This window comes from Staurois parvus, unplaced genomic scaffold (assembly GCF_062004578.1).
Source record: "Staurois parvus isolate SC_StPar_1 unplaced genomic scaffold, SC_StPar_1.0 ptg000064l, whole genome shotgun sequence".
Taxonomy (NCBI): Eukaryota; Metazoa; Chordata; class Amphibia; order Anura; family Ranidae; genus Staurois; species Staurois parvus.
In genome coordinates, this window is record NW_028317860.1 from 7,422,403 (window position 1) to 7,436,525 (window position 14,123).

Below are 14,123 nucleotides of genomic sequence, written 5' to 3' on the forward strand. Positions count from 1 at the left end.
GTTGGGAAAGGGTTAAGTTCTCTGCTCCCAGATTGTGTACAGATTTTTTGGGTTTCAGCTGGCCCACCTGTTAAATTGGGCGAAAACTGAGGTCCGAGAGCCACTGCGTTCTGGAGTGCTGTGTGCTGCTGTACCCACAACATCTCAAGAAAGCCAAGGAGAAGCCATGTGTCATCCTACCACTGAAAGTACTGGGATACCACTAAGTATGAATTTTTACACTATTGACTAATACCTGTTAGATATGCATGGGCCACCCATCAGTTAGTCAGGATTAGGGAAGAAATCATTGCACTTTTATTCTGTTTACACTGAAGTTGATCAGTAGAGACTGTTAAACTTTGTCCTTGAGCCTGGTCTGAAGTCATTTAAAGGGGTGCCTATTGGGGCTGGCATATTAAAAGACCCTGGGCCTGGAAAGCTCTAGAGGGGTATGAAAAACACCACACTATAGTGTCATTGCCAAGGGTAACTAATTACACGTTCAAGACACCAAGCAACCAGTCAAAGTATGGTACCTGGGTAAGGTGAGGTATCCTCTGGTAGTGAAGGAGTTGCTATTCTGGCTCCCTCCTTAGTGATCTGTCTCCCATAGCAACTGGGAGCAGAACAGCGTTATGTTAGTAGCATTTATGAAACATCATTTATAACTGGTTATTATAGTATGTTGGTTAGTGTTATTTCTATACCACACTTGAATAAAAGCTCTTTGCTCATTAATCAAACTACCTGTGATAAAATTAGATTATTACTGTGCAACCCTGTGCATTATTACTGAGGATGCAGATAGTCCACAAGATGGCAGCATTCAGCACTTTGCCTTGCCAAATACTCAGAGCATTCTGGGAGATGTAGTCTGGAAGCAGGACTTCCTATACCATAAAGCCAAAGTCACAACTACAAAGCCCACAAACACCAGCCAAGGGTAGGGACATCATAAAAGGGAAAGCCCAGGATGGAGCAGGGGCAGTTAGGGAGAGACATGCCAACTGGAAGGAGTGTGTGAGTGACCGTTCTGAGTGCCAAGCTCTGAGCCGAGGAAACCGTTCTGGGGAGATCCTTCAGCATACGGAGTCGCTGTGAGGAATGTATGCATTGCATTGCCATTTAAGGAGACCCCCTGCCACATGACAACTTGTCTTCCTTCCAGATTACCGTAGAAGAACTGGAGGAGAGAGTCACCAACCCACACTTTCTTGCTACTCATTACAGTTAGTTCTTGTTGCCACACAGGCCTGCTTGTGCTATGGTCAATTCCTGACACTGTTTTTGATCTTAGCTAAATAAAATGTTGCAATCCATTGCTATGAGCTGCTGCCCTTTTTGTTGTGAGCCATCACTGAACCCAAACTGCTGAATTGGATTAACACTTTTCTTTCTGTTTAATCGAGCCCTTACTTCAACAGCATTTACCTTTGCTCAGCCAACTTAACCACTTGCCCTCTGAAAAGTTTTACCCCCTTTATGACCAGGGCATTTTTTGCTATTCAGCATTGTACTACTTTACCTGGAAATTGCACAGTCGTGCAACACTAACCGCAATTTATATAACCTTTTTCACACAAATACAGTACTATATCTCTTTTTGTAGTGGTATTTGATCAGCACTGGGTTTTTTATTTTTTTATTATATAAACGAAAAAAAGACTGAAAATTAAAAAAAAGCCAATATTTTCTACTTTCATTTTACCCCCCCCCCCCCTCCAAATTACTCCTTTTTGGAAAGTAGATAGTCTGCAGTATTTAGTAAGAGTCAACCTGAGTTTCTTGAAGTTGTACTTTTTTGTCAAAATATTTTGCAAACTGAAGAAAATATTTTTCACAATTATTTTATTTATTCATTTATATTTAAGTAACTCCATGCTTAATAGCAAAAAGTCACCTGGTCATGAAGGGGGTAAAACCTCCAAGTGGTCAAGTGCTTAAAGTGAACTTCCCTACTAACTTCCCATCCTAAAATGAACCTTCCCAATAATTCCACATCTTAAAGTGAACTTCCCCATTGACTTCAAACCTTAAAGCAACATCACCCTGTTTTGCACACCAACATAAGCTGGCAAAAGCTAAATCCAAGGACTATTCAGATCCAAGGGTCTGTCTTGTAGCAGCACTGGTGTGCAGAAGATTTGATAGCCTTTCAGGCCTAAGTCTGAACTAACCAAGTGAACTAGCCTGTCATCTTATTGGTAGCCATATGAAGTCACTTGGGGCATTACCTCCCAGTCAGAGAGCTATTGTTTATTCTTTTGGTACTGCAGTACATATTCAGCATCACTTTAAAGGTACTGGTGCTAACAATAACTGGATTGCCTTCCCCTTGTGTGTTAACTTTGAATCTTTGGACTGTTGTATTACTTTACTACTCTAGTCTTGCCAACACAACCTGTTAACCACAATCGGGGTATGCCTTTCTTGTGTAACTGCTGGGAGTCCTCAACAAGGGTATTCTGGTGGTGTCAACAGCAGTGACACAATACTACCAGCGGCTCCTACAGGAGCAGCAATTGGGCAGCACAGTGGCTAAATGGTTAGCACTTCCACCTGGTAGTACAAGGGTCGTAGGTTTGAATCCCAACCATGGCACCAACTGCCTGAAGTTTGCATGTTCTCCCTGTGCCTGCGTGGGTTTCCTCCTGGTACTCCAGTTTCCTCCCACACTCCACAAAGACATGCTGGTAGGTTAATTGGATCCTGTCTAAATTGGCCCTGGTATGTGTATGTATGAATGTAAGTTAGGGACCTTAGATTGTACGCCCCTTGAGGGTTAGGGACTGATGTGAATGTACAATATATATGTAAAGTGATACATAAATTGATGGTGCTATATAAATACCTGTAATAATATTAATTGCTCCAAATATTATTGTACTCTGTGTTTATATGTTTTTACTTACATGTGCATATGTTTATGCCATTTTTCCATTCTCTCTCTGTCATCTAGGCGTCTTTTTTCTTCTAGTTTCTCTGCCTGAAGCCATTATAAAAAAAGAGAGCAATGTTCACCTTGACAAAATTAAATTCTGAATAGATTGAATTTACACACAGTTCTTTGAATAGAAAAATGCAAAATATTTTGAATATGTACATTGCTTTTAGGGCTCATTCAGATGAGCGCTGAGACCTGCCCTGCGTGGGGAGCCACTGTCATTTGCATCTGCATCGCCCATGGAGCTGCATGCAGGCAGCCTATAGAAGTGGAGGCACAATGGCTGCACAGACGCAGTTGCATGCCAAAATTTGAGGTGTATGCAGGAGTACAGATCCAAACACATGTGGTGGGTTTACCAAAGACAAATGGACTATGCACTTTGCAAGTGCCGTTGCACTTTCCCCAGAGCTTAGTAAATGTGGTAAAGTTCTGCTGATTTTCATCATCCAGTCATGTGCATAAAAAAATGCTGTTTTTTTATTTAAATTTTTGTTGCACCTGATTGGTTATCTTTTTCAAAATTAAGCTTTACCACGTTTAATGATTGCAACTACACTTGCAAAGTGCACAATCCATTTGCCTTTAGTAAATCCACCCCACAGCATCTCCAACGTACCTTTTTGAATAAGTCCTTAATTACTTTTTTTATTATTTTGTACAATTTTATATATTTATCTTTTACATTGTTTGGACAACCCTATGGGGGAAGGAGCTTTGGTGAAATATCAGGAGTCCAAACAGACCCCTAGCCTTTTTCAGCAGCCTCAGCTGCACTGCAGAATAAATGAACAGGAAATGCTCTGTACAAAGGCTCCAATTCATTCACAAGTGATTGATGTTGTTCATTCACTGTGTTCATTCAGGAAAGGAAGGGTGAGTAAACATGACATGTACTCTACTCTCAATACCTGTGGCACAGAAAAATGCACAAAAATTTATTTTCAAACTCTCACTATCTGTGCACACAAGGCCTGCACTGTGGGCTGGGATACCTATGAAGACTTGTACTTTTTACTTTGCCCTATTTCCCCGAGACAGAGAGCAGATATTTTCTTAATCTCTCTGTGGCCCACCCCTTCTCACTTTCCTTATCTCCCTGTTGGCCAGTGAAGCTGATCATCAACAGTGCTGTCGAAAACAACACAAAAAAAGCAGAGGCAGGCAAGAAAAGGATATTTTTTGCAGAGTAAAAAGTAACAGCCGATGTGTGCTAGAACGTGCCTGCACTTGCTCCCTGTTGCTGGCTTAGGAATTCCAACCCATAGGCACACTTTTAATGAAAGTGTAGTTGTATGTATGTTTTATCACATTTTAATAAAGATTAAGTCATTCTTTCAATATATTGCCTCCACCATTTATGGACCTGACTGTAGGTATTTTCTATCCTAGAAAACATCGTAGAGATTAATATAAGGTTTATCCATAAGCCTATACTACAGTCAATTTCTACTTGGCTAGATTCTTCCTGAAAGTGCGATCATAAATATATATTTTTTCACTTGATATAGTTCTGAAATTCTATTATATGAGATTTTTTCTACATAAACTGTGCATTTTTTTTATAATACAACATTACAAATAGTAATTGCACTGTGTTCCTACCTTATGCAGGTTTTAGTTTGGTTTTCATGTCAAATGATCTTATGTTGGGGCTACCTACATGGACTCCTAATGATATCCTGATTCTATGGTGTCAACAACAATACAAATGTGAATGCAATTTATTTTAAAAAGAGGATTCCTTAAAATCCAATAGGGCATTAATATAGGTCTAGCGGTTAAAGTTGAACACCACAGTAAAGGAATGCCGGGGTTGGGATAGATGCTTAGACCATGGCTTTACATGTTGACGTCAAGTCCCTTTCCTTTGTACACAAGATGGAGCTAATGCCTGTAGTTTACATTAATGTAACCCAGGTTATCAACATACACTAATCAACATACACTAATGTGACATATCTCCTAATCTTAGTCGGTGGTTGCTGCAGCAACCATTTACCTTATAGCCATTTCCAGGAATGTGTACATTGGGAATATTTCACTAAATTAACATCTAGTGAACAGTAACAACAGCCCCTGATGAAGTTAGGCCCAGGGTCGGTGCCAGCATAAGGCGGCTTAGGCAGCCGCCTTCGGACGCCTGGATAAAGGGGGTGGTAAAATCACAATCCCCAGCCATTTGCTGGGGATTCTGATTTTTAAAAGGAGTCCCTCCAGTGATCTGCAGGTCCTGGCGCCGGAAGTCCTGTGCCTACTGCACCCACTCTAGATAGGCTGGGATCCACTGAATGAAGTGATCAGAGCCCTAGATGCTGCTGAGCCTGGGCATGAGTGAAGGTGGAGGGGCCCACCCCCCAGTATACATTCACCTTGTGGCTGGGATGTTGATCGTGGCGGGGAGAGAATGGTGAGCACTGAATTGTGTATGGGGCCGGGCGGGGGCAGCCCAGTATAGAGCAAGTCCCAACATTCTACAGCTAGATCCTGGGTCCTCCTGTGTCTTCCAGCACCGACCAATGAAAGTCTGGCTCTGGAGGGATGGAGAGCAGCTCGGGAGTGTGATCAGGTAAGGTGGAGGAAATGGAATGTGGAGATGTTAAATACTATGTCTACTGACCACCAGTGTGTATATAGAGTAGGGGGGGAATGGGGGTAGAATGGCACTGCCACTGACCACCAATGTGGAGGGGGGGGGTTGACACCAATGCTGTAGTTTTTATGGCAGCCACTGACACCAAAGCTGGGGGTTATTATTGCAGCCACTGACACCATAGTTGGGGGTTATTATTGCAGCCACGGACACCATAGTTGGAGGTTATTATTGCTGCCATTCACCCCAATGCTGAGGGTAATTATGGCAACCAGCCAATGCTGGGGGTTATTATTGACAGCCATCAATTTACTTGGGTACAACCAACATGTCGGATTTCTAGCATGTGATTATTGCCAGCTGCTATAGCCGCTAGCAATAATCACTGTGTTCTCCCAGCAGGGACGGTTCCCTGCAGCCCCCCCTTCCCCCACAACAGAACACAATAGCCCCATGGGAGGGATTCACCCATCAGCACTGACTCTGTTCAAGGTTGAATCAAGTAATCATTTATGGCCTGTTTAGTATTTCCCCTTCCACCCTATTAGTTTGTAAACCAATGTTCACTTTATTTTCGGTTGTGTCATGTTTATTTAAGGCTCTGAGTGGTACCATAACCAAGACAAATTCAATTTTTTTTGTGATTTGCATATTATAAAGCCTTAGAGCTGAGTCTCTTATTTATGGTACAGTTGCACAGATATCAATGTGACATGCATAATGCAACATTGAAAAGGGACACCAGGGCTGGGTGGGAAGGGGTTAAATGTGTATTTAGCTATTTACCTAGAGTTTAGCTTTGGCATAAATAATTGTAGTGTCTACAACAGTCAACTATTTAGCCTCTTGCACTCTTACCTTTTTTCTTTGAATGTCTTTCATCTTCTGTATTTCAGCTTCTTCTTCTTCCCTTTGTCTCCTTTTGTACTCATCTCTCTTGAACTTAAAATAGATGTATTATTTAGTAAAGAATGATAATGGTTAGTGTAGTAAAGTGGTGAATGCAGCATGAGCTCCATTAGTAAATGTGTGTTTTTTCAAGCACAAGGTACTCACACTTCTTAAAGTAGTATTAAACTTAAAACCAAAAATGGAATATATTACAGCTTACAAATCATTAGATGTGGTGGCTGCATCAGTTTTCTTTTTTAGCCCTCATGCACCCTGGACGTTTGATAACGCTGGTAACGTTAGCTGTGTAAAGTTAAGCATTTTTTAGCGTTTTTGCATTAACGTTTAGCGGAGTTTTCCCACATTTGCAGTTTTCAGCATTTTTTTGGTCAAGAAACGCCGGTTTGGGGAGTTTTACCGCATTTTGCTGCGTTTTTCGGCATTAGAGTGTTCCTACAGCTAAAAAAAACTCCTCTAGAAACCCTCTAGTTCTGGGTTTTTTTTCCAGCCAAAAAACATCCCTGCCAAAAAACGGTGATTACAGTCTATGTGTGACACATAGGATAACATGCTGGGGAGTTTACTGGCTGTAGAAAAAAATTCAAAAGCCAAAAACAGCTGCTGTAAAAACATCCAGTGTGCATGAGGACTTAGGCTTTTCTCCTCTGTTTTCCCTGGTGATCTGACCAGTAACACACCTTCCGTATTAGAGTGGCTCCACTCTTGATGAAGGAGCAACAGAGACACCTTTGGGCAGCAGCATTGTCAGTTTGGGGGGTGGGGAGATGTTATATGTTTTAGCAGTTTTACATACACTAACAAATTGAAGGTAAGCTCTAGTTAACACTTTTTAAACAGTTACAGCAAACAGTTTTTGTTTCCTTTTAGGATAAAAGTTATACATAAATAAATGTAAGCAAGCACCCCTGTCAGTAGTAAATGACTTCTCTCAACACTCTATATGCTATATATGCAGGACAGCTTGTTCTGCTAAAAACAACTACAGTTGCAAGAAAAAGTATGTGAACCCCTTGGGATTACGTGGAGTTTTGCATGAATTGGGCATAAAATGTGCTCTGAACGTCATCTAAGTCACAACAATAGAAGAACACAGTCTGCTGAACATAATACTACACAAACATTAGATGTTGCCATGGTTTGATTGCACATAACATGTAAACATTCACAGTGCAGGGAGGAAAAAGTATGTGAGACCCTAGTTTAATGACTTCTCCCAGAGCTAATTGGAGCTAGGAGTGAGCCAACCTTGACTCCAATCAGTGTGATGATATTGGATGTGTTGCTGACAGCTGTCCTGCCCTTAAAAAACACACACCTGTTTTGGGTTTACTGGTTTCAAGAAGCACTGTCTGATGTGAACCATGCCTCGCAGAAGGGAGCTCTTAGAAGACCTACGATCCAGAATTGTTGACTTACATGAAGCTGGAAAGGGTTACAAAAGTATCTCCAAAAGCCTTGATGTTCATGTGTCCATGGTAAGACAGACTGTCTACAAATGGAGAAAGTTTAGCACTGTTGCTACTCTCCCTAGGCGTGGTTGTCCTGTATAAATGACTGCAAGAGCACAACGCAGAATGCTGCATGAGGTAAAGAAGAATCCCAGAGTGTCAGCTAAAGACCTACAGACATCTCTGGCACATGCTAACATTTCTGTTGACACATCTACAATAAGGAAAACATTAAACAAGAATGGAGTACATGGGAGGACACCACGGAGGAAGCCATTGCTGTCCAAAAAGAATATTGCAGCACGTTTGAAGTTTGCAAAAGAGCACCTGGATGTTCCACAGCACTACTGGCAAAATATACTGTGGACAGATGAAACCAAGATTGAGTTGTTTGGAAAGAACACACAACACTATGTGTGGAGAAAAAAAGGCACAGCACACCAACATCAAAACCTCATCCCCACTGTAAAACATGGCAGAGGGAGCATCATGGTTTGGGGCTACTTTGCCACTTCAGGGCCTGGACGGATTGTTGTCATTGATGGGAAAATGAATTCCAGAGTTTATCAAGACATTTTGCAGGAAAACGTACGACCATCTGTCTGCCAACTGAAGCTCCACAGAGGATGGATGATGCAACAGGACAATGACCCAAAGCATACAAGTAATTCAACAAAACAATGGCTGCAACAGCACAGAATACGCCTTCTGGAGTGGCCCAGTCAGAGTCCTGACCTCAACCCGATTGAAATGCTGTGGCATGACCTTAAGAGAGCGATTCACACCAGACATCCCAAGAATATTGCTACACTGAAACAGTTTTGTGAAGAGGAGTGGTCCAAAATTACTCCAGATCGTTGTGCAGGTCTGATCTGCAACTACAGGAAACGTTTGGTTGAGGTTATTGCTGCCAAAGGAGGGTCAACCAGTTATTAAGTCCAAAGGTTCACATACTTTTTCCTCCCTGCACTGTGAATGTTTACATGTTATGTGCAATTAAACCATGGCAACATCTAATGTTTGTGTAGTATTATGTTCAGCAGACTGTGTTCTTCTACTGTTGTGACTTAGATGATGTTCAGAGCACATTTTATGCCCAATTCATGCAAAACTCCACGTAATCCCAAGGGGTTCACATACTTTTTCTTGCAACTGTACATACTGGCTGGATTACTAGGTTAAAATAAAGGAAAGGAAGCCTAAGAAAGAAAACTAATGCAGCCATCACATCTAAGAATTGATAAACTACAATAAAATAAATGTGGGCTTTTGGGTTTAATACCATCATTGGAGGAGCTATATGGAAAATGTTAGACTTCCTTTAAGACTTTACTTTAAAAAGATATATATATTACATACTTTTATTTATGGGTAAATATATTATATTAAATATGTGCAGGGGTCCAGATATTTTAGTTATTTGATAAATTGTTCTAAATTGGTGCAGAATTTTATGTCTTTGTGTCCCAGTATGAAGTATAAAACAGCGCTGTGCAACATAGCAATATAGGTGACTGTAGTTTTATGGAATATTTCATGATGTCTTACTTCACTAAAGTAGATTGAAATAATACATCCATAATCTAGATTAATATAACAAGAAAACACTGATTTATTTATATATATATATATATATATATATATATATATATACACACACATACTGTATATACAAATTGGCCACGAAACAACCTCAGAAAATCCATATCTTTCTATTTGTATCTTCTACAGTGTAACACAGATCCTTGTGCTATGCAGAGAATAGATTTGGAGGATGTGTGCTTTAATCTACATATGGAGTGGCTGCACCTGGAGATGCTTGTCATCAGAAAAGAAAGGCAGATCATGTGTTCTTTTACAAATCAGCTCAAGCGTTATTCTGAAACACATCTTCCACAAGGCAGTTGTTTTTTAAAGTAAAAACATTGGTTGTTTTATCGATCTCTCCTCAAAGAACTCAAGTCAGATTATAGCCAGGCCACTATTTCTAATTTTTATGGACAGCATACTAACAGGAGTGGTACCAGCTGATTGGTGAAGGTGCCAAACTTGGTACCAATATTTAAAAAAAGAACAGAGATTCAATTCTGGACACTACAGGTAAGTCAGTCTAACATTGATTGTATGTAATCTATTGGAGGGGATGATAAGGATTTATATCCAAGATTTTTCTGATAAAAACAGTATCATTAGTAATAATCAGCATGGCTTTACAAAAGGTCGTTCTTGCCAAACCAACCTGTTAACATTCTATAAGGAAGTGGGCTGCCAACTAGATAAAGATAGGGCAGTGGATGTGATGTACCTGGATTTTGCAAAAGCATTCAATACAGTTCCCCATAAGCGCTTAATTTAAAAACTGAGGTCTGCAGGCATGGACCAGAGGGATTGTTCATGGATTGAAAAATGGTTACAGGAGTGCAACCAAAGAGTGGTGACTGGTCTGGGGTGGTAAGTGGGGTACCCCAGGGCTCTGACCTGGGACCAATTTTTTTAAATTTCTTCAGAAATGATATAGAGGTTGGTATAAATAGCTCAATCTCAGTGTTTGCTGATACAAAGCTAAGTAGGGCAAAACCGTCACAACAGAATATAGAAAATTTACAAGAAGACCTCAATAAAATTAAATAGTAGGAAAATACATGGCAAACGAGGTTTAATATTAAAAAATGTAAATTAATGCACTCTAGGGCTAAAAATTTGAATGCAAGTTGCACGCTAGGGGGAGAACCTCTGGGGGAATCCAGGATGGAAAAGGTTCTGGGGGTCCTAGTAGATGACAGGCTCAGCAATGGCATGCAATGTCAAGCTGAAGCAAGCAAAGCTAACAGAATATTAGCATGCATAAAAAAGGGTATTTACTTTAGAAATAAAACTATAATCCTGCCACTTTATAAATCTCTGGTTCAGCCACATCTGTATTATGCCATCCATTTCTGATCACCAATCCTCAGGAAGGATGTGCTGGAACTGGAGAGAGTCCAGAGAAGGGCAACAAAGTTAATAAGGGGACTAGAGGACCTCAGTTACAAGGAAAGACTACAAACATTAAACATATTCTCCCTGGAGAAGAGATGCTTGAGAGGGGATATGATAGCAATATACAAATACCTCATCGGTGATTCTAGCATAAAGAGTAAACTACTCAGTCTTAGGGAGTATAAGAAGACATGGGGCCACTTAATGAAATTGGAAGAGAAGAGGTTAAACCTTAAACTGTGTAGGGGCTTTTTCACTGACAGAACACTAGCAATGTGGAACTCGTCTCCACAAACGGTGGTGTCAGTGGGAAGTATTGAGAGTTCTCTTAGATGGGCATCTTAGCGAACACAATATACAGGGATATGGGATATGATTTTTTACATGAACACAAACACAACCACATAGGTTGAACTAGATGTTCTAGTGTCATTATTCACCCTTACCAACTATGTAGCTATGTAAAGGGTTTGAAGGAACTGTCCACTCTTCCTCTTCTGCAAGTGTCCTTATAGCAATAAAGCAGGGGTGTCCAACCCACAGCCCCCAAGCTGCATGCGACCCAACGTGAAATTGTAAACTGACAGGCTAGAGGGATGCTGGGGATGAAGTGTTTGGCATAGCACACGCGGCTGTGGCTGGCACAGACAAGCAGGGCCCAGGCACATCAGGAGGGATGCTGTATTTGCTATAATACCAGCAGCACATGGAGGGACTCCTGCTAGCCAAGGAAGTGCCACATGGGGGTGCTGGGGTGGGCTGTGCCCCCCTAGGATTTCATGAAAATACTCAGATAGGCGGAGTGTTGTAGATAAACAATCCACTGAAATTACACTGTGGGAGGCATCATCGATATGTGAAAACAAAGACCAATGGGTCTTTAATTATTTAGTATTATTAAAATAGCATAAGTAATTTTAATTAGCAGTCATTTTCAACACTGGAGACATAACTAAAGTCCTATCAGTCTTTGTTTTCACATGTGGATGATGCCTCTCATAGCGTAATTTCATTGGATCGGCTATTTCAACAGTCCACCTATCTGAGTATTTGCGACAGTGTCAAATATCAAAATAATTTTATGCTGCCCTCTTTTATTTATATGTGATCTGCCCGAATTTTTATGCTCATCAGCTATCCTTATTGTTAGTGTATTTTAGGTGTGGCCCAAGACAATTTCTCTTCTCCCAATGTGGCCCAGGAGAGTGAAAAGGTTGGACACTCCTTTCTATAAAGGCACACATGCAGGCTCAATCCCAAGCTGGCCTGTGTTCATCCATAGACACACACTGCATGGCTGAGCCCTATCCCCTGCTGCCTCACAGGATTTGATTGCACAGCAGAGGGAGCCAATGGCTCCCACTGCTCTCAGTAAAGCCCCAGAATCATGTGATCACAATGGATAGCTAAGCAGGGTTTGTAGTAAACAATTTTATATGGCCTTGTTTACACTTGTGTCACCCTCTGAAAGTGATCTGCAATAAATCACTCTTCTGGGGGCATTTGCCAAGCTGTGAGAAAGCCTTATATTTCCTCCTCACTGTTTATTTTAAACCCTGCACCAGTGCGGTTGTGGGATGCTCATTGAATGTTGAATGGTCACCTCTAGTTGGGGTGCTGCCAGCTGAAGGCAACACTCGAGATATTTGCATATGTACATCCCACTCCGCTGCATTTGCAGGTTGGGGGGGGTATTAAAAGGTCAGCAAAATAGTCAGAAATTATTGTCAAGTTATCTGACACATATTGATGCTGCTAAATCTGGTTTGGGCGTCTATGCATCAATGATCTCTGGTCACGAATAGGTTTATAACACGGTAACTGCCTCTTGTTACATTCTCCTTTAACCTGATTAATATATTTAGAATGTTTATTACAAAAAAAAATTAAAAGCTTGCAAGAAAGGTAAAATTTCAGTATTAAACACAAAGGTGATGTGACAACAGTAATAAGCGCCTGCATTACTGTTCTCGCTGTTCACTTGTGATTACACAATATATCTCTGCAGTACACAGATTTAATAACCTGCTTGTTCATTAAAGAGAAAAAACAATATTTGCTGTGACAAAAAAAAAAAATTGTCCCTCGTGTCATTTGTGTTTATAATTTGAATATGTCATATTTATTGATTTGTGTTAGTGTGCTGTAATAAACAGCCTTTCAGATTTCTAATTGAATTTTCTAGCATTTATATCAGTCAAAGGTTCTTTAAAAAGAGAGGCACAAACTCAGTTGCAGTATGGTGTAATTACTGATGGCAGGTATTGTTGTCTATTTTACTTGTGCCATGTGCCAGGTAGCTTTTCAATTGCTTTTATGAAACACAACAGAGAACAGTAATAAGAGCTGTATTTTTTTCTGCAGAATATATTTTAAATACATCTCAAAGTTTTCAGCTTTGGGTTGACTAAAGAAGAAGCCAAGGTATGCTCGGGTAATCTATGATGTGCAAATAGTGTCCATCAAAGTAGTTGAGCATTTTTAGCAGTTATTTTACTGTTAGGGCTTTAGTTAAATAGTTAGTCTGGCTGCGAAAAGACAAAAGTCAATCCAGTTCAACCATTAAAAAAAAAAAGTTATAGTTCTACACCCACAGTTGATCTAGAGGAAGGCAAAAAAAACAGCAACGCATGATCCAATTTGCTCCTGCAGGGGAAAAAAATCCTTCCTTATCCCCTGAGAGGCAATTGGATATTCCCTGGATCAACTTTACCTATAAATGTTAGTATCCAGTTATATTCTGTGTATCCAAGAAACAATCCAGGCCTTTTTTAAAGCAATCCACTGAGCTGGCCAGAACCAACTCTTGAGAGAGTCTATTCCACATTTTCACAGCTCTTACTGTGAAGAAACCTTTCCGTGTTTAAAGATTAAATTTCTTTTCCTCCAGACGTAAAGAGTGTCCCCTTGTCCTGTGTGATGACCTCAGGGTGAATAGCTCTACACCGAGTTCACTATATGAACCACTGATGTATTTATACATGTTGATCATATCCCCCCTTAATCTCCTCTTCTCAAGAGAATAAATTCAGTTCCTCTAATCTTTCCTCATAGCTGAGCTCATCCATGCCTCTTATCAGTTTGGTTGCCCTTCTCTGTACTTTCTCCAGTTCCCCAATGTTCTTTTTGTGAATTGGTGCCCAAAACTGAACTGCATATTCCAGATGAGGTCTTACTAATGATTTGTACAGGGGTAATATGATATCTCTCTCTGGAGTCTATACCTCTTTTAATACAAGAGAGGATTTTGCTCATTTAATTAACC

At 40.5% G+C, this 14,123-nt stretch overlaps 1 protein-coding gene across 3 annotated transcripts in view; it reads right to left on the minus strand.

The window, feature by feature from the left end:
• Positions 1-14,123, minus strand: part of EPSTI1 (epithelial stromal interaction 1) — a 105,406-nt gene that overhangs the window by 59,879 nt on the left and 31,404 nt on the right. For all 3 annotated transcript variants that reach the window (XM_089668828.1, XM_089668827.1, XM_089668829.1), the window contains exons 5-6: positions 6,378-6,461; positions 2,895-2,968 (exon numbers count right to left, since the gene is read on the minus strand). In XM_089668828.1, coding sequence (XP_089524954.1) covers positions 2,895-2,968; positions 6,378-6,461 — 158 coding nt within the window. The remainder of the gene's footprint in view (positions 1-2,894; positions 2,969-6,377; positions 6,462-14,123) is intronic.